The sequence below is a fragment of the Bison bison genome, unplaced genomic scaffold (genome assembly GCF_000754665.1).
Source record: "Bison bison bison isolate TAMUID 2011002044 unplaced genomic scaffold, Bison_UMD1.0 scf7180017864241, whole genome shotgun sequence".
Classification (NCBI taxonomy): Eukaryota; Metazoa; Chordata; class Mammalia; order Artiodactyla; family Bovidae; genus Bison; species Bison bison.
The window spans coordinates 3086211-3110314 of NW_011494813.1; the positions used below are offsets into that span (position 1 = coordinate 3086211).

Here is a 24104-nt window from a genome sequence, read left to right on the forward strand (position 1 = left end):
CCTGGAGACGGGAATGGCAACCCACTCCAGTATTCTGGCCTGGAGAGTTCCATGGACCGAGGAGCCTGGTGGGCTGCTATAGTCCATGGGGTTGCAGAGAGTCAGACACGACTGAGCAACTAACACACAATGAAAAGTTTAAGGGTGGGTGTTGGTTTCTAGCATGGCTGAATTCAGATGCCCTGGTGATGCAATCAGTAATCCTTGGCCTGTGATTTCCTTTGGGGTCAGTCCTTCCTGAAAGGTGGCAAAAGTGACCACCAGTAGACCCAGGCTTCTATTCAACCAGTCCAGTACCTCCATGGGGTGGAGAAACATCTTTCCCAATAGATTCAACAAAAACGTTCCAGACACTTTCAGCGGCCAAGACAAGGTCATATGCCTGTTCTGGGAGCCAGACGATAGTGTTGTGTCTCTGCCCAAATTATTCAGTTGGAGGAACAGGGGTGAGTAGGCTCCCTCAATAGAAGAGAGGACTTCTATAACTAGAAAAAGGGATGTCGGGGATGCAGAAACAATAGATGTCCCCTACAGTACTAAATATTTGTTGAATGGTATGTGAAAAAATTGCTTAGTACACGTAAAGCTTGAGGGAGGTATTAGAGTAGTTTTAAATGTTTATTGTTTATAAAGTTGGCAAAACTCGTTGGTAAGGAAGTAGTTCCTTTGCTTTTAAATCCACAGGTCTGCTTGGTCCAGCCAAGAGGGAAGCCTGGTTGCAGCTAAGGGCTGAAATCGAAGCCCTGACAGACTCCTGGTTGACACTGGCTCTGAAAGCCCTCACGCTCATTCACTCCCGGTAAGTTGTCCCCAAGTCACTTCATAGGGCCTCTGCCTGAAGACAGGCTTTGTTTGTTCGTTGTGGAGACTTATTTTTCAACTGTCTTTTTTTTCTTTCTGTTCTCATAGAACGAACTGTGTGAATATTTTAGTAACAACTACTCAGCTTATCCCAGCGTTGGCGAAAGTCTTGCTATATGGTTTAGGAATTGTATTTCCAATAGAAAATATTTACAGTGCAACTAAAATAGGTAAGCTACTTTTTAATCATTTATATAACAGTCAACCTTTTGCTTTCAGGCTAGTAAAAACAAAAGGCAATAAATAGGATTTTATTTACAGGATTCTAAATGTCAGAAAACTAGAATAATGTTTAAACCAAGTTTATTGTCAAAATTGCCTTTAGATGTGAAGAGAAATATAAAGCATAATCCATGTAGCTGAACTCAGAAATTTTTACTTCACTGGCTGACATTAAAACTTATGCATTTTACTACCGTCAACTTAGCATCATTTTTAGATTATTATCTGATTTTTATTCTCTTAGGTAGCTTCAACAAAAATTATTTTATAAGCTAAAACAAGTAGTTATATAGAAACATACAAAGCAGAAATAACTAATAGCAGCTTTAATTAGGCAACTCCAATATATTATTATTACTGGAACTATTTTTTTTTTTTTTTGCTGTAACATGTGTAAATGATTAAGTTCTCATTTTTGTTATGGGGATCAAAAAATTAGATTCTTGCAAAAAGAAAATGTAGTTAGGAAAGATTACTGTGAAATTTACTTAAAATATCAAGCAAGACAAAACAAAAGTAGGAATTAAAAGAAGACATGGCTCTTGTTCTTAGGGAATTCACTAACAGAGGAAACAGACAACAAAATAACTATAGTATGACAAAGTATTCAGTGGTATATAAATGAACATTTATCAAGTATTTACTAGGTGCCCAGAATCGTACTAAACATTTTACATATTAAAGTCCATCTTTGCAACCTTTTCATTTTACAACTGAGGAAGCTAAATCTCAGAGATATAAGTAAGTCAGTTAAAGTTAACAGCTAGTAAAGTTGAGGGTTAGAGTAGATCTCTGAGTCTGAGGTCCAGCAGACCATTCCACATGCTGAGGGATCCTACCAGTAAGTGCCCAGTGTGCACTTCATTGGGGGAGCATTCAGTCCCACTCAGAAGGAGGCAGAAGGGCAAGTGTCAGTGAAAGTTAAAGGGAAGGTCTGACATTTGAGCTGGGTATAGAAGGGTATATAAGAGTTTATTTATAGGCAGTTTTTATAGGCAGATGGCTAGTGAGAACAAAGCAACAGAGAAATTAAAATGTATTCCCTGCTGAGGGAGTTGTGAGTTTTCCTGGGTGATTAATATGCAGTATTCATGGGTAGCTGGCAAGGTAGATTTGGGTTTTAAGTGGGCTTATATGTTGCTATGTTGAGGTGAATGTTATATAATTGAGTCCTAGGGACAGAGGATGAGTGACCTGGTAAGTGGGAAGAAGGTTGTTTCTGGCTGAAGAAAAAGGGGCAAAACAGACTATCTCTGATTTGTTCTTCTCTTCAAAGAATTTACTAAACTATCACTAAAAAATTACGTGTTTAGTTATTTGTTCATAGTCTCCTTGATAACTGAGTCTGTCTGGGTCATTCATCATTGTAGCCATAGGGCCTAGCACATAGTAGGTACTCAATGTTGAATGAAATGGATGAATATATGGTTGTTTATTCAGAAGAAGGCTGACAATAGAGGTTTCTCTTAGGCAACTGGATCAGTATTGACACTATTAGCTGATGGGGAAATGATCTGATTTGATGACAAAAATAAGAGTTTGATCCTACTTATGTGAGTTTGAAGAACCTGTAGGATATTCAAATAACCCTATAAAGTTGGAAATAGTTGGAGTTTGAGAATGACTGCTGCCTCCTGAGAAAGGCCAAGAACAGAAAACTAGAAGACCCTTATAAAACAAAGAATTCCTAGTAGCCTGATATACCCAGAATTTTTACATGTTCTCAGATAAATTAGTAATCAATTTCCATTAACTCAGGTCTTTATCTGTATCAGTTAAGAGAAATCATGTTTTGTGAACAGGGATCCAAGATAAGGTTTTATTGGCACATGAAAGAAAGAACATATTCCAAATAAGCATATAATATACAAGAGATAGTACTTAACTTCCTAGAAGGAAAGGAATAGTAGTATATTACATGTTCTGCAAGTTGAAGTTTAATCTCAAATAATCTGAAAATGTGAGGATAATAGGAAATTATAATAACAATCAAGAAAGTATTTTTAATGGACATATTGTTTGCAATATTGGAATTTTTTTCAATATAGAATAAAAATTCAATTTAAATACTGTACAGTGGTAGAAATGATCTCAAAACCAGTGGTAGAATCACATTCCTGTGATTTTTTTTTTTTTTTTAGTAATAAAAATAGAGATTGAAACTCCTGTTAATTACTGCTCATCTTGCCATCAAATGAGATTGTGACATGGGGATCAGTGCAGAAAAACCAGGGATGTTTTCCTATAGGCAAAATGGCAAAATCAGAAAAGGAAAGGGACTGGTCTGTCATTCAGCAGAGAGCTGTGATGTTCTTTCAGACAAAATGGATTCATCAAAATCAAAATTCCATGTAAGACCTCAAATTAATCTCTAAATGTGAGCTTCAGTTTATTAATTCTTATTGTGTATTCACAATGAACCTTATTAGGAAGATAGTATTAGGGTGAGAATTTGTCCATCACAGCTTTATTTTAAAGTCACATTGAGTTTACCTTCCTTTTCCCGTGAAGAGGAAACTTAACAAAAACATGCAAACATTTCGCTCTAAGGGGGAAAAGAAAGTTTCATGACATCCAAGTGTTCGGTTGTATATTTTTTTTGCAGTGAAAACCAGCCTTTGTATTTGTTTCTCAAAGTGATTTAATATTTCACAGGTTAGTGAGCAACTACAGAAGCATTGAAATGACATCTTTGAATAAGGCTGGCTCCATTTCATTCTGTCAGATGCAAACTAGAGATTTTAGTGCAAAATACAAATATAAAGCAGACATTTGTTTAAGCAAACAAGCAATTTGTTCGTGTGTATATCTGATCCTTATTTGAAAGAGGTACAGGTCCCGCTCAGCCATTCACATCTGAAAACTATAAACTGTCCCATTGTCCATTAAAATGACCTTATTGGCAACCCTGGACTTGGAACCCCAGTTCCTGTTCTGCAAAGCAACAATGACTGCATTAACCACAGGGATGTGCTGACAGCGTAGCTGCCACTGGAGCCCAAACTAAGTCTTGACGTGGGAAAGATAATAGACAGATAAAGGTATCCTGTTACCTTCATCCCGCTTTTCCTCTAGGAAAGTACTTTACTGAACATTAGATGCCTGGGTCAGGCAAGCATGCTCTTATAGGTATTGTAGCATGGATCAGGCAAGCATGCTCTGGTAAGGCCCCAAATTACATGACATTCATTTTAGAAACAGTTTTCCAAGAATATTTCCAGTCAACACATTTGGCCTTGGAAGTGTCTTTCATTCAAAGAAGTATTCCAACCTGAAAATGAAGGGATAAACTAAGTCCAGTGTTTGATTTCTCTTGCCGTAACAAAACCAGTCCTTCAGTTTTGTTCATCCTTCTCAATAGCCTTTCAATCAGATATTAGATTCAGTGTTTGATAGATCATGAAATATTTTTTAAATCAAGTTAAAATATATTGGCAGAATGGCATGATTTTGTTTAGTCTCAGCTCAGAGGGGGCAAAGTACTACTACAAAACAATACTTTTTCTACCAAATTTATACTTTAAATGACTAGATCCTACTTTTTAATAAATGTGTCTTGGAGGAAAAAGTACTAAAACTGTCAATTTCCCAGGGACAGGATACCACATGGGTAATTATTCATTTACGGTTTTTGCTGTATTGTGCTGTTCTGCATACTCCCCAAATGGCATGTAAAAGCATGCTTTTCCTAGTTCACACAAGTATGATAGAGTTGGGTCAGAAGCATAAAGACAGCATTTTATATAAAAAGTTTAAGTCCTAGAGTGCTGACTTACCCAAAGTTTACATTTTTTTGTAATTTACTTTCGTTCATTAGGAAAGGAAAGCTGTTTTGAGAGAATAATTCAGAGGTTTGGAAGAAAAGTGGTGTATGTTGTCATAGGAGATGGTGTGGAAGAGGAACAAGGGGCAAAAAAGGTGAGTGTTCCTCATTGGTGTTTCTTGTGCCCTTTAATTTTTCTTAGTCCTCAAAATCCTGAGCTGGATCATTTAAACACATTACATTCCTCTGAAACAGATTGTGAATGCGTTCAGAACTGTAAGCACTGATTAAGGGCAGAGTAGAATTTAATCATTATTGAAATAATCTTTTTGAAGAGGGATATTCACAAGCTCAGGGGTCATGGATGGTTCATCTTCACAGAATGTGGACTTGGGAACAGAAAAGGAGGCTTAGCTCTGCATCTGTCACCTGGAATAGAGACAGCATACATGCCTGCTAACGCCAGCATGCCCCTCTCTGCACCCACGGCAGACATCACCAGGTGATTAAACCTTTGTTACCTAAGCCTGGATGCAGCCTACGAACCTTCTAAACATCAGTTCAGAAAGACGCTACCAGCTGATCAGAGCTAGGATGCAGAACTCTTCTTCCCTAGAGTAGAGTACCTTCTTTTGATCACAAGGTCAGTGAATCACCCTTTGGGGATGTGCAGAGAGGAGGAAGGAAGCAGACCCAACTTTAGCTCTCTTGATCCAGTTTACCCATCATATTTCTATTTTTCTGCATCCCTGCAAGGATAATTCTGTCATTTCCTTTAGCAAAAGCTTTCTCATGAATGTCCTTCATCACATTTTAAAAAGGGGGAAGGAGAGGGGACCACATTCCTTAGCCAGGCATTCAGGGTCTACACCATCTAGTAACAACCTACCTTTCAGTCTCCTCCATTCTTGCATCTTACGCTGTAGGCATATTGGTCTGCTTACCTTCCTCTGGCCACGCCCAGGACCTCCTCCCTGCTTTCCCCAGGGCCCAAATGTCACTGTCTTCCTCATTTTTCAAAATCCAGTTTATATACCACCTTTTCTGTTTCTCTTGTTTGTAAGAACTCAGTTATAAGTAGCACCACTTATTCTATAATTGGAGAAAGCGAAAAAAGTGAAAATATTAGTCACTCAGTCATGTCCGACTCTTTGCAACCCCATGGACTGTAGGCCCACCAGGCTCCTCTGTCTGTGGAGTTCTCCAGGCAAGAATACTGGAGTGGGTAGCCATTCCCTTCTCCAGGGGATCTTCCTGACCCAGGGATCAAATCCAAGTCTCCAGCATTGCAGGAAGACTCTATACCATCTGAGCCACCAGGAAAGTCCTTAATTGGAGAAGCTATGGGAAATAACTTGGATTCTTGAGCCAGACAGCCCTGCGTTTGAATTGCAGCTGTGTCATTTACCAGCTCTGAACAGGTTACTTTACCCTTCTCTCTCTCTATCTATACATAGGGACAGTAGCAGCACCTAGCTCGTTGGGCTATTTCAAGGTTTAGATTTAGTTAACGCATTATGGACTGTGGGACTTTTGCAGAAACTAGCAGCTGTGGCAGTTTGTTACATCAGTGAATATTTTGAAACACTCTGGTCAATAACATTCAAGTAACAAGAGATATATTGATATGTCTCTGGTAAATAAGTTGTTAAGATATAAGACAGGGTCTGATAACTATGAAGTATGCAACAAGTGGCAGCCATTATTATTAACTATTTGTGTATGTGCCTGAATCAGCGGTTAAGTATGAGCTCCTGAGAGGTAGGAATCTTATATTTTGATTGATTTTTCTTTGGCCCTCAGTCTTCATTTCTTTTTCACAACTCCCTAAATATTGGCACAGTCATGCTGTAATATTTCTTAAATTGAAGAGCATTAAATATTTTGAGATTAACCAATAGGATAATTTTTTCATCTCTTGCCCACACCCTCACTCATAGAAATGACACAGTATCTTTCCATAAAGGAGGAAAGCTCTTCTGGAATAGTCCAGTATATCCCAGAAATGGCACCACACCATAGATGCAGTATGGCACATGTCCAGCCTCTTTATAGAGTCCAAGAATGGTAAATTCACCTTCAGTAACCCTCAATTCCAGTAAAAGCATAGAAAGTGTAAGTCGCTTAGTTATGTCTGACTCTTTGTGACCCCATGGACTGTAGTCTGCCAGGCTCTTCTGTGGAATTCTCCAAGCAAAAATATTGGAGTGGGTTGCTATGACCTTCTCCAGGGGATCTTCCTAACCCAAGGATTGAACCCACGTCTCCTGCATTGCAGGCTGATTCTTTACCATCTGAGCCACCAGGAAAGCCCATCAAAGCATAGAAACTGATCCTAATTCTATAAATAATAGATTATTTCTCTTATATTCATAGATACACCATATTCCCAGGATTACAGTTTCCCCAAGTGTGATCAGCACTGGTGGAAACCCACCCACACTTTTTAAAAACTTGATTCTAAGCAGTTTTTGCCATCTAAGCACTCACTCTGCATTCCAGCTTCACCAATGGCCATTGTCATTAGCTACATCTGTTAGCCCTTTGGGCTGTCTTCATAAAAAGAAATCTTTCCCAGACTAAATAAAGTGCCCAAAACTCAACCCTGGAGAGTTAAAGAGAATATTTGGTGCAAATCCAGACTCAAGTCTTTTTCCTAAGGAAGCCTCTGTAATCCCCTGCCATTTCTAGACTGGACCTCCTAGTGGCAATGGGAACATGGAATAGTTTTGCACCTCTGAGCATCATAGAATTGAAGAGCAGAATTGCATGCCAGGATGGCCCAGGGCCAAGGTGTGAATGTGCCCTCCAGGCTGGTCCTTCTCCATCTGGTATTCAGCAAAATATTTTAAAGAGAAGCCAAAATGTGGCTTTCTGGCTTGTGGTAGACAGAAGAATGTTTATGTAAGTGATGACTTAATATGAAAAAAAAAAAAAAAAGAAAAGACACAAGTCAAGTCTTTGGTCCCCAATCAAGGATTCTGTAGACCAGTTTCTTCCTAAGCCTTTATGAGAAGTTTTTTTTCTTAGATATTTGTGTAGGTGAACACAACATGGAAAAAGAAAAGGAATTACTGGTTTGATGTTAGAATTGAAAGTAGAAACAGTACTGAGAGTATTTGTTCCCTCTGAAGAGCAGTTAAAATTGTTTCCAGTGTTTATCCCTTGGACATATTATTCTTTTTATTCAGGACAAACACACACACCTGTACCAAAAAAAAAAATAGACAACTGCTTACAAAGAACATCCTCTTTAAATTGTTTGACCGTGAATAAGAAGTTGTAGCTTCAACTTTGTTTTAGCTTCTTGGGATAAGTGTTTGTGATCAGTGCAGTACTCTGTTACAAAGGAACTCTGCACTTTGAGACCTACCAGCTTGGAAACTGTAAGGCAACTGTAGCCTGGAGTTGTAAGATCTTTATGTGTGTTTGTAAATTGTACAGATTTTTCAGAAATATTCAGATTCCTAAAAATTGCACCTGTGATTCAGATGTCACAGGAAGGTGAATACTTTGGCCAAGATCACACTGCTTGAAAGCTACCAAACTAAGATATGAAGCCAATTATATCTCTGAGATTCAGCACAAAGTTCCTTCAAATTACAAACTTCACTTAGATATCTTAAATATGATTTGGTTTACAAAAAATAATTTTAATGCTTTTAAAAAACTGTTATAGCGTGCAATGTTTATTCCTTTGGGGAGGTATATAGAACCATGTTAAGTGTTCTCCCCATTTTATACTCATGATTAAAATTTTTTAAATCATTAATTCTAGTTTATAATTTGGTTCACAAGCATTTCAGATCACTAAATAAAACTGACAGTGAAACAGTGAAGTGCTGCAAGAGTGGGTACTAAAATGATGTGCAAGATCAAAACATTTTGCTTTTCTTCTAAATCAGTTTTAACCATTTAGCTTGTGTCTTAGTTTCCTGTGTCCTTTTAAAAATCTAGTACAACACTCTTGCCTCCTACCTGTAGAGAGGTCTTTCATCTCCCTAAATAATGTTCTTTTGCTAGATGTAGTGGGTTTTTTTAGCCCAGGACTGAAAACTAGTAAGTATTCTGCCAGTTACCTGTTTTGTTATGCTCAAAATCTGCTCTGTCCCCGTTGCTCTCTTCCATACAATTCCAATCATTAAAAAACATTCCTTCAAAGAGAAAAGGTTAGAGATACCTTTGTTTTTAAAAAAAACATTATTCTAAAAAGATCTTAAAAAAATTTTTTTATTGGAGTATAGTTGATGTACAATGTTGTATTAGTTTCACATGTACGGCAAAGTAAATCAATTATACATATATCCACTCTTTGTTAGATTCTATCCCCATGTAGGTCATTAAGAGTGTTGAGTAGAGTTCCCTGGGCTATATGTGCTTGCTCAGTCACTTCAGTCATGTCCAACTCTTTGCAACAGTAGGTCTTTATATATATATATATATATAATTAGTGTGTTTATTGGAGAAGGCAGTGGCACCCCACTCCAGTACTCTTTGCCTGGAAAATCCCATGGATGGAGGAGCCTGGTGGGCTGCCATCTATGGGGTCGCACAGAGTTGGACACAACTGAAGCGACTTAGCAGCAGCAGTGTGTTTATGTCAATTCCAATTTATCTCTCCCCCTGCCTTATCCCTTGGTAACCATAAGTTTGCTTTCTACATCTGTAACACTTTGTTCTATAAATAAGTTCATTTGTACTGTTCTTTTAAATTCCACATTTAAGTGATATGGTATTTGTCTTTCTGTGTCCAACTTCCTTCACTCAGTAAGGTCCATTCATGTTGCTGCAAATAGCATTATTTAATTCTTTTTATGACTAATATTCCATTGTATATGTGTACCACATTTTCTTTATCCATTCCTCTGTTGATGGACATTTAGATCGCTTCCATGTCCTGGCTATTGTAAATATTGCTGCAGTGAACACTGGGGTGCGTGTATCTTTTTGAATTAGTTTTCTTTTTCTGATTTCTCATTACTAATATATAGGAATGCAAGAGATTTCTGTGTACTTTGTATTCTGTAACTTTACCAAATTCATTGATGAGCTCTAGTAGTGTTCTGGTCCAATTTGTATCCCTTTTCTTTTTCTTCTCTGATTGATGTGGCTAGGATTTCCAAAACTATGTTGAATCATAGTGGTAAGAATGGACATCCTTTTCTTATTTCTGATCTTAGAGGAAATGCTTTCAGTTTTTCACCCTAGAAGAAATAAGCAAATTCTAAAAAAGATCTCTTGTAAGAGTTTTCTTCAAGCACCTCTTTGTTCCTAGAAAGACTGTTCAGAGAAACTATCTCCCTGTCAATATCTTCCTTTGATGTATGTTATGTCTTTTGTTGTCAAAATTTGCCATGCTTTTTTTTAACCATAAAATTTCTTGTTTTCCTAACATTCCTCCAGTGAAAATAGTTAAAGCATGATTTAAAAAATCAAAGTGTAAGTAATAGTCTTCTGCACACTGACAGCAGTTTTGGTTTATGGAGCAAAATGGCCTTGTTTTATAACTTTGACTTTATTTACTTTTCAGAGAACCACCTAAAATGAATCTCTTGTAAATAACATGGAGGGAAGGGGGTATGACAAGCATCCATTATTCTGCATAATAACAACAGCTTCATCAAAAATGTCCATTTTCATTGTGCATCCCAAACCTTGCCCAAAACCAAGATGAACCTGAGAATCTGCTTCATAATGCTTGATTCTGAGTTTATTTGGGAGAAAAATAAGGACTTTAAAAAAAAAAAACAAAAACACAGTATTTTTGATGCAGGTTTTTGCTTTTAGTTTTAAGTGAGATAAAGGGATTACTAACACTGAGTACAGAATTTTATTCTAAAGCCATTACACTTATTTAACTTAATGAGCACAAACTATATGCCAGATCTTAAATTGGATTTCATCTTTAAAGTGCTGACTTTGTCCAGAGAGGATGCAGATATACAAATAATCATAGAGCAAAACTGTGCCGAAAGTTTCATAAATTCTCAGAATAATCTATTTACAATTTGTGAAGTATTTGTATCTCCATATGCAATTTTTTTACATATATGCATAGGAAAGCACAGATTTTATTTTTTATACAAATTATAATTATATACTTTTTTCTATACCTTTTTTTTTTCCACTTAATATATATCCTGGTAGTTATTTCATATCAGGAAGCACATGGAGCTCTGTATCTCTAATGCTTATAAATGACCACATCAGAATTTCATTACATCGATGTGCTATAATTTAACAAGTCCCCTGAGGCTCAACATTTTGGTGGTTTCCAGAATTTACTATTATAGACAGTTCTTATGTGGTTCATGCGTGGGCAAGTATCAATACATTTGTGGGATAAATTCCTAGAAGTGTAATGCCTAGGGCAAAGGCTATGTGCTTTTATGGTTTTGAAATATTTTTTAATAATTCAGCAAAATTCAAATTACACGTGAATGTTCACACGCCCAGCTTTTTGTATTACTGATCTTATGTATAACCAGAAGGGATAAACAGACAGGAAAGGTGGCAGAAGGAAATTTGGAAAACCGCACATGTGGGCAAGAGGAACGGAAAGGATGTGTTATCATCTTCCCATTAGGGAATATTTTGGTTCCAACGACCCCAAAACATGTGCTACTTCCCAAAATTTAAGTCTTGGTGCCCATTTTTCTCAATTTATGCCTAATCTCAATAAACTAGTCACACACACATCAGTTTAGGCTATTATTGTTAACTGTTCTGGTTTCAGGGCTCTAGTTATGGGATGGAGTATCTCCATGTTGTTGTTCATTCGCTAAGTCCTGTATGACTCTTTGCCACCCCATTGATTGTAGCACACCAGGCTCCTCTGTCTTCCACCGTCTCCCAGAGTTTGCTCAAATTCATGTCCATTAAGTCCCATTTCATCCATCTGAATATCTGCATATGTATGTGGTGTAATCTCACCATGTCTTTATCCATTCATCTGTTGATGGACACTTAGGTTGTTTCCATATCAAGAGTATGGTAATAGTTCTGCTATGAAGATGCAGGTATCTGTTCAACATATTATTTGCATTTCCTTTGGGCATGTATATACCCAGAAGTGGGATTGTTTAGTCCTGTGGTAGTTACGTTTTTAATTTTTTAAGGAACCGCCAGACTCGTTTCCATACTGATTATACCAATTTACATTCTGACCAGCAGTGCATAAGGGTTCCCTTTTCCCTACCTCCTCATCAGCATTTGTTACCCCTTATCTTTTTGATGAAGGCTGTTCTAACAGGTGTGAGGTGATTATCTCATTGTGATTTTGATTTGTATTTCCCTAATTAGTAATGGTGAGCACTACTTCACATACTTGTTGGCCATCTGTATATTTTCTTGACAAAAATGTCTATTCTGCCCAATTTTTAGATTGTTTTGCTATTGAGTTTTATGATATTAACTCCTTATCAGATATATAGTTTACAAATTTTGTTTTCCTCATTCCATAGGTTATCTTTTCATTTTGTCAATCATTTCTTTTGCTGTGCAGAAACTTTTTAGTTTGATATGTCTTCCTGTTTATTTTGTTTGCTTGTGCTTTAGGTGTCATATCCAAAAGATCATTACCAAGGCTGATGTCAAGGAGTTTTTCCCCAGTGTTTTCTTATAGGAGTTTTATGGTTCTTGGTCTTATTGAAGTCTTTAGTCCCTTTTAGGTTGTTTCCTTCTTTTATAGTTTGTTTCATTCTTTTATATGTGAATAGCCAGTATTCCCAGCAACATTTGTTGAAGAGACCATCTTTTCTCCATTGAGTATTAAGCATATATACATGGCTTTGTTCTGGGCTGTTGATTCTGTCCCATTTTCTATGTATCTGTTTTATTCTATTATATACTGTTTTGATTACCGCAGCTTTATCATACAGCCTGAAATCAGGAAGTGTGATGCCTCCCACTTTGTGCTTTCTCAGGATTGGTTTAGCAATTTGAGGTCTTTTAGCTCCATATACATTTTAGGATTGTTTTTTCTACTTCTGTAAAAATCGCTATTGGAACTTTGACAGAGATTGCACTGAATCTGTAGATGGTGGCTCGGAAGAGTACAGAGACTGCCTGCAATGCAGGAGACCTGGGTTCTGTCCCTGGGTTGGGAATATCCCCTGGAGGAGGGCATGGCAGCCCGCTCCAGCATTCTTGCCTGGAAAATCCCATGGACAGAGGAGCCTGTTGGGCTACAGTCATGGAGTCACAGTCAGACACAACTGAGCAACTAAGGACGCACACACAGTATGAACATTTTCACAACATTTGTTCTTCTAATCATGAGCGTGACATACCTTTCCATTTATTATTTGTGTCAGTTTCTTTCATCTGTGTCTTATAGTTTTCCGTGTAGAAATCCTGCACTTTTACTGTTTTTGATGTTGTAAACGGAATCACTTTATTATTGGATAATTTGGTCTTAGTGTATAGAAATGCTGATTTTTGTAGGCTAATTTTGTATCCTGCAACTTTGTTGAATTCATTGATTAGGTCTAACAGTTTTTTGTTGGTGTCTTTAGGATTTTCTATACATAAAATTATGTCATCTGCAAATAGTTTTACTTCTTCCTTTCCAATTCTGATGCTTTTATTTTTCTTACTTGATGTGCTGGCTAGGTCATTTTTGATTCTTAATCCCATACTGCCTTACACTGTAATAAAAAAGTTTCAGCAGATATGTCTTGCCTGCTGGTTCTTGGCAGTGGGAGGATATGTTATGTATGTATATTATTTTATAAATCTGCTCTAGCTATAGTGCTGAGCAAGTAATACTTTAATGAAAAAGTTATTGACTTTATTAAACCTAGGAGCAACCCTGAGTCATTTCCCCTAAACCGTTACTTTACAAATAAACAAACTAGGGCTCCAAGGAGATGTCATGATTCAAAGTCATGTTACTAAAGTCAGAGTTGAGAGTATAACCCAGGTCTCCTCATTCTAGAACCTGCTTTTCTTTTGCTACCATCACTCTCTGATTTGATATAAGAAATATTTGTTCCAAGCTAAACACTGATTCAGGAAAAAAAATTATTTACTTTGCACTTACTGGGCCTGGGAAGCTCTTGTTGATCCATAAAAGCTTCACATTGGTATGCGCCTACTTAGAGAAAATGTTATTTTGCAATATAATTATTTGTTAACACATGTTTGAATCCCCTGTTCTCTTCCCTAGACTCAGTCTTCTTATAATTACTCAATATTAAATGTTCTTAATAACTATCAATAGGATAGTCCTCTTTAACAGGACTAACCAGGTCTTGCACCATTTGACTCCTACAGCCAAAATGTCAGAGCCATGTCTTTCTCTCATACAGCTAGTATTCGAACAATGAGCTTGTCCTTTATCCTCCACCCCTTCACACACACAGCCATTACAGTGCTCTTCTGAATGATCATCCTTTCATAACTAGCTCAGTTATTACCTCTCCTCTTACCAAGTGTCTCCCTCAGTTCCCCAGGCAAAGGGAGTCACCTCCTCCTACTCCTTTGAGGTGAACTTGCGTGATTGCCATTCATGTCTGCTACTCAACCACAGACTATGAAAGGGTGGGTCAGGGATGTCTTGTATGCCATGCTTGCAAACACAAAAATCTCGAATGAATGAATGCAAAATAGTACAGTATATGTTTATGATCTAAAGTTGCCCAGTGGAACATGATAAATATTTGAAAAGAGATCTCTAGTATTTGGTGCTGAACTGTTATTGAAGGATAACGAAAACAGAGATACCCCAAAATAGTTTAGAATCCAGAAAGGCCTACATGTGATATTGGACTATGGTATATGTTTTTAGCAGATCACTTGAGACAAAGACATTGACAATAAGTAACAATATTTTGCATCCCCAGAATAACAACAGGTATGTGATCTATACCAAAACAGTAGCTTCTACTGTCATTTAGATAGTCCCCCCAAAACTCCTCAGTTCCAAATTCTATTTGTTTTCATGCCATATTCTCCTAATAGTCTGAATTGTTTAAAAACCCCCTAAAACTATAATTGCAAATTATACTCAGACCTTCACTTTTTGTGTAAAAAAAAAAAGTTTTCTGTGGGCTTAATAGAATTTTATTCTCTGAAAGGTGATGACTATCTGTCTCTTATCTAAGATTTTGCTCATACATATTATAATGTTTTTGAGCCGTAAAGTTGATAATCAATCATGTTTTTATCTTTCATGGATGATGAAGCTCTTGCCGGGGAAGGGGGCTGTTTTTCTTGTCTCTGGTTAATTCAGATGTTTTACAAAGATAGCTCCATCATTTAAGGAAGATTTTTAGATTGATGTTTTAAACAACTACAAAAAAAAAAGCTGAAAAAACTACCTTAGATGTTCATTTAAAATGTTCTCATATGGTAATGTTGTTTCAAGGTCAGTGTGAACAATGCCTGATGGAAATAAATGAAAAAAATAGTTGTTTCAATCAAATTTTGATTTTAGAACTAAAATCAAATTTTGCAAAATGTAAAATACTACCAACTAAGGAAAACCGCTTAAACTTGCAGCATGAAAGCTCCAGTGGATCCAGATTTTGAAAGGCAAATATTTGACACATTTTTGTTCACAGCTACTGGGTTTTATTTGAAGTTTGGAATAAGCATTCAAGCGGCAGTGTAGGTCTGCTTAAGAAATACCCATCACCTTCTTAAAAACAGACTCCCGAATTGCATTTTAAAATGCACTCTGGCATTCTTAGGGGAGGAGTAAGTTTGGATTTTGTTTTAAACAGATGTGATGTTGAGATCTTAATGGGCAGTTTTCACAGTTCGGAATAAAGGGGGTTGGGCAGTGGAGTGGACTGACAGAGCAGCCCTTCAGGGCTGGTGCTGGGCGCGTTCCCCATCCTCACCACGTTGTCTGCCCCTCCGCAGCACGCCATGCCCTTCTGGAGGGTCTCCAGTCACTCGGACCTCATGGCCCTACATCATGCCTTGGAACTGGAGTACCTGTAACAGTCACCTAGCACTTTGAAGCTGCACAGCCGCCCTGTGACCGGGGGACACATCCACCACGCTGAGTCCCAACTGGGCGCCAGACTCCAAATTAACATTTCAGCATTTTGACACCCAGCTGCGGTGGGTCCTCGCCTCCACCTCTGTGGGAAATGAAGGACACCACACCCCTTTCTTCAGAACAGCTGTTGACTCCTAGTACTGTGAATCCATTGCAAATAAGCCATGAGAATGTTCTAGCACAGTGTAGTGTGTCTTGGCCACATTAACTAACCATGGTTCGAACCTGTGAAGAAAGGACCTGCAGACGCTTAATGTTTCTAGCATCTTCAATGTGACATAAAACAGCTTCTCCAATACAGCAAACTTGATTGCACAACAAAGACTGAAATGGGTTTCCTGAGTACCAGTGGGGGGATTTTTCTTGTAAAGTTTTACTTTTTCTGGTGTCTCATACCCAGGGTCTTCTGTACATCTCTACTTATTTATGAACAGACTTTAAAAAAAAAAAAAACAGCTTTATCGAGGTATAATTCAAGAACCATACAGTTCATGCAAACAGACTTTTGACATCAGATAACTGAAGAGACAGTAGCATGACAGAAGCGATCGAAGGCCCTGGCCTCATGACACAGCAAGTACTTTGAATTTTAGCACATTGCAAAGTAGTTTAAAATATGTCTAATTTAAACGTATAATATGTACATCACTGAGACAATCATGTACAGAAAGAATTTTTGGTGTAAATTTGTAATAATGGATGATTTCTTTTACATATTGTTTAGAAAAATGATATTGAAAGGTAGCAATGCCTTGATAGTGAAGTATGAGGAGGACCGGCACAGACACGCAGGGCCTTCTCCAAGTACTGGGTATAAATATGTAGATAATGGATTTTTTTTTTTTTTTAGATCATGTTGTCAAGACCAAAAGCATGGATGTCAAGTGTCAATAGGATTTTGTTTTCTAATAATTTTTTTCCCCAATCTGTACTTTTTTTTTTTTAATGCTGTTAGGAGGGCCTTGGTAAATAACACATCAGTGTCTTAAACAACTGGGGTCGGGGCGGGGGAGACAAGTCCTCTTACAACCTCACTTTTTCATTTTTAGCATTAAGGCAGTGTAACTATTTGGCAAAGGAGAGTTATTCAAATGCTTCTTCCCACAGAAAGAAGGTAGATGATGGATAGATTTTATAAATGGCTCATGAATTGGACACTAGCAAAGGGACACTATCATGTGTCCAGATGATATTTTCTTGTTTAAGGAAGGCCATGACCACATATCTGCAAATCAGCACAACTTTGTATTACTTCCTTACATTCATGTTCTTTCTCTTTCCCTCCACGTCCCACCATCACCCCCCACCAGAAAAGTTCATTGCCAGCAGTGGGACATGATGCAGTCGTCATCACCAAGAAAACAATGCTACTCTTTCACCCCATCCTAATTCTATGACAAGCGTAAATCTGAGAAATGAAGCTTGTCACCTTTGTAATACCCCCAAAAAAGTTCAGCCAGAAGTAATCCATCAGTTTATCTAGACACTAGTTTCTCTCATCTAAAGGCCTTCCACTGTCATGAGATTACTTTTTGGATGAATTTTCTTTAATAGTATATTGGAGGGAAAAAAACCCACCAGCTTTGACCCAAAGTAGCTACAGACCTGCCCTATCCTTTCCTAAGGTTTCATGTTGCTGCTAGAATTAGTCAGTTGTGAATATCTCCAAATTGTTGAATCATTGAATTCAGTTGTTTTTTCCTCTCTTGCTTGAAGCAAACAGAAGTCAACAGTTTTTTAGCCTTTCCATTTTATGTTTTTGTACTCTGCAAACTGAAAAGACAAAAGTTTATCATCTTGGCCTTACTGTATAAAGGTGTGTCGTGTCCACAACTGTGTACAGACTTTTTCTTCAATTTGTGTTTAAATTAATAAAACTGATTTGTGAAGTACTGTAAGCTCCCTGTCAGTGTTTTCTTCATCTTTTGGTTCTGTAAAATAGCAGGATCTTGGTGGTGTTAGAACACTCATAGTCCAACAAAAGAAAGCTGTATGGAGCAACTGTAGTAATGGCTTTATCAGCCCTTGCAAGGAACTAAGCTAGAAGAATAACAGCTGTCTCTTTGATCACCATTAAGAACAGATGAATGGAAAAGCCTTTTACTTCCTCTGAAACTATATAAACAAGACTTTCACTCAGATTTATCTGCTATGGAACCGAATTCAGCATCAAGTATCTTGGATGTCAGAGCATAGATTTAGCCACTTCAATACCCAAGGGACAGCAATGGAAACTAGTTTCCATTCCATTTCATCTGTAAAGAACGCCCACAACATACATCTCTAAGATTTGGCCAGCTTCATCACTGACAAAGAGCTATATAACAGCACAACTTGCTTCCTCCTGGGATTTCATCTTAGAAACACAACATTCACACATACAGAACACATGAACATCCAACATGCAGTGGTCTGACTCATTCATCAGGCCGAGGACATTCATTTTTCACATGCACACGTTTGGCCAAGTGGCTTGAATAATGAAGTGTCTGTGCATGCTCGGTTGCCCGAGAGTGAGACATTTGGAGAATGTCTGTAGGCAGGGGTGGGGAGTGGAGGGACTTTTAGGTCTCAGGTGAAGAAAGTATGAAAAAGAGTCAAATGGAGAGCATACCCTCAAAGGATGGATTTTCTAAAGTGCTGCTTCTAACATGATACCCTTTGGTCCATAGATGAGAGGCCACATTTCTCTCCCTACCATTCTAGACTTTTCAGATCCAGTCACTACTTTCTTTCCAACATTGTCTCTCGTTATTCTTATTATGAACAAACTTTCTGTCCATGTTAACTGATCTCTTTAATAGACCAAACAGCCCCTAAGAATCCTTGCCTCACCTCTACTCAGGGCTTGCCCACTACCATCAGTGACTTCCTCCACCCTCCATCCACCCAAGCCATGTTCAGCTCCAGAGCCTTCCTTGCAGAACCTTCTTTCCCATCCTGGCACACAGTGCTAGCTCTTTCTCTTGACCTGCTCCCACCTCCAATGTCCATAGTCTTACTGACTGTTCATAATACCCTCAATGTGGATGGAGTTTGCATCAGAGTAGGCGTGAACAGACATATGAGTGAATGAGGGAATGAATGAGATATATTCAGTTGGAAAGGTTCTTTATGGAAAATTAAAACGGAATATATGTAAGTGACAGGGCTTCCCTGTAAAGGACGGACAGAGCTGAGACAGATGAACTGAGACCAACTACTAAGAAGCAGGCCGCATGTGAAAATGAGGGGTAGAAAAGAGGCACAAAGGTCCTTGGAGGAGAAGACTTCTATTTATTGTGTTCTCGGAGTGAGAATCACACTCATGGGTCCAAGAAGAGATGATTTTGCAAAGGCTAGCCACCTAGAGGTCTACACAGGGCTGTGACCCAATCTGATACATTCTTTGAAATGACCACTCTGGCTGCTGGGTGGAGAGTGGACAATAGAAGGGCAAGAGAAGAACTGGGGAAACAAGTCATTAGGCCAACAGCAAGGTCCAGGCCAGCAGCAGCCAGATTCAGATTAGGATGGGAAAAAGAACACTTGGATTTATTTTTAGCAATAGCAACAACAGCACTGGCTGAGGAGTTGAAAGAGGTGAGCAGTGGGACACGAGGACAGTGGACACCCCCAGAGTAAGGCATCTCCCCACCCACTGTCAGATAGTATACCCAGTGGTGTACTGGCCTCTGCAGGCAGGTTGCCTGGGTTCAGATCCTGGCTTCCCCATTTTATCTTGCCAAGTTAACTTCACTGTGCCTTAGTTTCCTCATCTGTAAAATGGGGATAATAATAATACCTACTTTAGACCATTGGAGAAGGAAATGGGAACCCACTTCAGTATTCTTGCCTGAGAATTCCATGGACAAAGGAGCCTGGCAAGCTATAGTCCATGGGGTCGCAAAGAGTTGGACACAACTGAGTGACTATCACTTCAGACCATTACAATGAAGACCAAGTAAATTCATATGAATAAAGTGCTTGGGACACCACTTGGCAAATTATTCAATGCTGTTCATTCATATGCTTGCTAAGTATTCATAGACATTTTTTTTTCTAACTAAAGAATCAGCTCTTTGATGGCACAGACCATTTACAAGGGGATTACATTTTTCTGGACTAGTCAAGGAAAGTGAAAGTTACAGTGTTAGTCACTTAGTCATAGCTCAAACTGTAGCTCAGCAGTCTCCTCTGTTCATGGGATTCTCTGGGCAAGAATACTGCAGTGGGTTGATACTTCCTTCATCAGGGAATCGTTCCAACCCAGGGATCAAACCTGGGTCTCCTACACTATAGGCAGAGTCTTTACAGTCTGAGCCACCAGGTAGGCCTAAGTCTAGGAAACAGGATGAAAAAGAAAACCATTGAGTAGCAATTCTTTTTTAATAGCCACCATCCCAGCGCTTGAGGTCAGGAATTAACGAGTTTTTCATCCTGTTTCCTAAATGGAAAGGAAATCCAGAAGGAAGGGGATATATGTCTATGTGTGGCTGATTCATTTTGCTGTACAGTAGAGACTAACAACATTGTAAAGCAGTTGTACTCCAATGAAAATTAATTAGAAAAAAAAAAAAAGGACTTCTCTGGTGGTCCAGTGTTTAAGAATCCATCTGCCAATGCAGGGACACGAGTTCAGTCCCTGGTCTGGGGAAACTAAGATCCCACATCCTGCGGGACACTAATCCCACATGCCACAACTACTGAGCCCTTGTGCCCTACAGCCCTGCTCCACAACAGGAGAAGCCACGGCAGAAAAGCCCATGCACCGCAACTAGAGAAAGTCCCCTCAAAACAACGAAGAGCCCCTGAGTGGAAGTGAAGACCCAGCACAGCCCTTAATGAATACATTTTGGGAAAAAAGAATCACAATGATAAAGGACACTTGTGTGAGCAGTCCTGTGGACATGCGAGGTGGGGCAAGCAGGGCAGGCAGGAAACCCTGCCCCGAAGCTGAGCCCTGCAGGCTGAAGCTGGCCTGAGCAGAGTGGGGAGACGGAGAGCACAGGAGAGAGGCCACAGGACTACAGGAGCACAGGGAGTGTGGGTCTGAGTAGCCAGGAGAGGGAAAGGTGAGGATGGGAACTGTCCTTCACCTCCAAGGACAACTTCAGACTTACTGCTTTTATTACCCACAAGCTTGGCTGTTCCCCCTCTATGGAAGACAGAAAAGCAAGAAGACAGGACCAGAGGTTCTCAGCCTCCTGCATTAGCACACACAGCCTTTACTGGGGCCCCTGATTCAACATTAAACTAGACTTAGATGAGAGCCCTAAGTAGTGTCCAGCAGAGCCCCTTTTATTTTACAGATTACAAAACTCAGGTTAAATGGTCTGCCTAAGAGGTCACAGCCTAATCAGGCAGTCACGGCTCTGAGCAACTCTTGGATACAACACAGACTCATGAAAAGATCACGGGCTCTCAGGTCAGTACAAGCTGACTTTTCCTCTGACTCCATCACACCACACCAGGGCTTAGGCAGCCCTTTCCATTTTCAGGGGGTATCTCACATCCTGTCCAGTTAATACAATTGTTCAGTGAGGTCTGAATGCTCATAGCACCTCAATTCTATGCTATCCTTCAAGAGATTGGTTTAAGATTTGACTCCCAATCAGCATATACACATGTCCCAAGCACGTACATTTTGTAATAACTTTTAAAATTTGCTTTTCAAAACTGGAATAGGGCTTGCATGTTCCCCAATTCAACTGAATATAAAGGAGGCCATTTGCTGAAGGAGCTTCCCTGGTGGCTCAGATGATAAAGAATCTGCCTGCAATGCAGGAGGACCAGGGTTCCATCCTTGGGTTGCAAAGATCCCCTGGAGAAGGGAATGGTAACCCACTCCAGTATTCTTGCCTGGAGAATCCCATGGACAAAGGAGCCTGGCGGGCTACAGTCCACAGGGTCGCAAAGAGTCGGACACGACTGAAGCAAATTAGCACACACGCATTTGCTTAACAGAATGTGGAGATGGGCCCATGAACACTGGGTGTTCATTTAAGACCTCTAAGAAATTCCCTCCCAGATCCTGGGACCCCCCCCCCCCCCCGCAACAGTCCCCACAGGCGCAAAACCTTCAGCTGACTCACGTCACCCTGTCCATCCTGCTCAGGATGGATTTTTGACAATCCGAAAGGAGAGAACTAACAACAGCACTTCCTTCTTTCAGTGTCTCTCAGAAAGGTTTCCATTTCTCTCCGCTCTGTGCAATTATCCAAACTGACAGGCGAACTTGTGGCAGAAGAAATGAAAGAGTTTGTAATTTAGGAAACCTTTTGGCCCCACTGACTGAAAGCAGGTTGTTTGTAAAAAGGAAATCCTGACCTCAGCTAACTGGCAAACTCTGTCAGAAGCAATAGAAGGAAGCGAAGGAGAAAGAACAGCGCTGGGGATTTTTATTGGCAACAGAAGAAAACTGGATCCTCTTCCAGAGGAAAGCCCTTAGGACTGAACTTTCTGGTAGAGGGACGGAGTGTGCCCAGAGCTAGTGCATTAGTGGCTACACACTACACCGTGGTTTCGTTCTGGGTTTGTGGGCTTGTCTGGGTGAGTTTGCTGCCTGGGACCATAGCTAGACTGACCATCCTGATGATGGATCCCCCCCACTTCCCTCTTCTGCTCCCAGCACTCCATGGCCTATCCCACCTTCTTTCATGGCTTGACACAAAGCCCCAGGATCCACAGATGACAGCATGCCCACCGGGTGTGAAAGGAGATCAGCTGTCTGGGTGTTTTCCTGGTGCTGTCCACCAACTCACACCTACCTTGTTCCTCTGTCTGCTACCCCTTCAGCAGGACTCTGCAGGGACCTCTGGGAACTCCCTAAAATTGGAGCCTCACCCTCACCCCACCCAACCACAAGCTCTAATTTCCTTCTGCTAGTGGTTCTCAACACTTTCATGCATCAGAGAAAGAAATGGCAACCCACTCCAGTGTTCTTGCCTGGAGAATCCCAGGGACGGGGGAGCCTGGTGGGCTGCCGTCTATGTGGTCGCACAGAGTCGGACACGACTGAAGTGACTTAGCAGCAGCAACAGCAGCAGCAGTGGTTCTCAGAGGGCTGAGTATAGTATCATAGTATATGTGTGTCAATCCCAATCTCCCAGTTCATCCCCCGCCCCCGCCCCGCCCTTTGCTCCCTAGAGAGTCTCATTGAACTTGTCTAGGTTGGGGCTTGAGCGGCAGCCAAGGCAGAGAGCCACTGCTGTGCACCAGGTGTGAGGGAAAGACCCCCACCTAGGGCAGCTCCCCGCAAGGCTGGGCTGTGTGTGGAGTGTGTGTTCCCAGCTCCTGGCTCCTCCTCTCCAAGCCATTCTGATTCCTGGTTGGCCATGCCTGTGCCCCCGAAATCCTTATGACCCCCAACTCATTTCCATCCCAGAATCTAGGGAATTCCTTCTGCGAATGAAGAGTTCTGCCTGGTGTCAGGGGTGTCCCTGGGGGGCTGGCCATCTAGTGAGAAAACAGATAATGTGAGAAAATGCAGACTATGCTGAGGGCGTCACTGGACTGCAAGAATACTGGAAATCTAGGGGGGCAACTGTGGCAAAGAATTTTAATTTATGATGGAAGCCCAGAGGCGAGAGTGGTGAGTGTTGGCTGGGGAAACAGGTGTCATTAAAGGGATGACATTTTCACTGGCCTGAATGAAATAAGAGAATAAGAAGCTGATAGGGCTTCCCAGGTGGCATTAGTGGTAAAGAACCCACCTACCAATGCAGAGACGGAAGAACTGTGGGTTCAATCCTTGGGTCTGGAAGATCCCCTGGAGGAGGAAATGGCAACCCATTCCAGTATTCTTGCCTGGAGAATCCCCATGGACAGGGGAGCCTGGCAGGCTATAGTCCACAGGGTCAGAAAGAGTCAGACGTAACTGAAGCTACTTAGCACATAGCATTCAGGCTGCTAAACCTAGACTCCAGTCCTCCCCAGATTAACGAGAGAGAGATGTATAATAACTGTTGCTGGGACACATGCAAGAGGTGGTTGCAATAACCCAAGCAAGATGGAAGGAGGGTCTGTCCTAGGACAGCCCTGGGGATAGAAACTCAGAACCCACACAGCAGGTGTCCCAGAGGCGGGGCAAGTCTGGGTATGTAGGGCCAGCTTCCAAGGTTCTCTTGCTGACGCCCTCCCCCACCTCCAGTCAACACTGGAAAGGATATTGTTGGATCCAGCCAGGTATAAAGTTGTGTAAAATCTAGTCAGGATTATAGCTAAGGGGAAAGTGTTGGTACTTTCTAAATTTTCTCTCGTGTGTGT

At 40.2% G+C, this 24104-nt stretch overlaps 1 protein-coding gene across 10 annotated transcripts in view; it reads left to right on the forward strand.

Moving 5' to 3' along the window:
* EYA1 (EYA transcriptional coactivator and phosphatase 1) overlaps positions 1-17755 on the forward strand; it is a 361166-nt gene extending 343411 nt beyond the window's left edge. For all 10 annotated transcript variants that reach the window (XM_010846960.1, XM_010846962.1, XM_010846961.1 and 7 more), the window contains 4 exons: positions 685-799; positions 910-1031; positions 4901-5001; positions 15716-17755. In XM_010846960.1, coding sequence (XP_010845262.1) covers positions 685-799; positions 910-1031; positions 4901-5001; positions 15716-15796 — 419 coding nt within the window. In that variant the 3' untranslated portion in view covers positions 15797-17755. The remainder of the gene's footprint in view (positions 1-684; positions 800-909; positions 1032-4900; positions 5002-15715) is intronic.
* The last annotated feature ends 6349 nt before the right edge of the window (positions 17756-24104 follow it).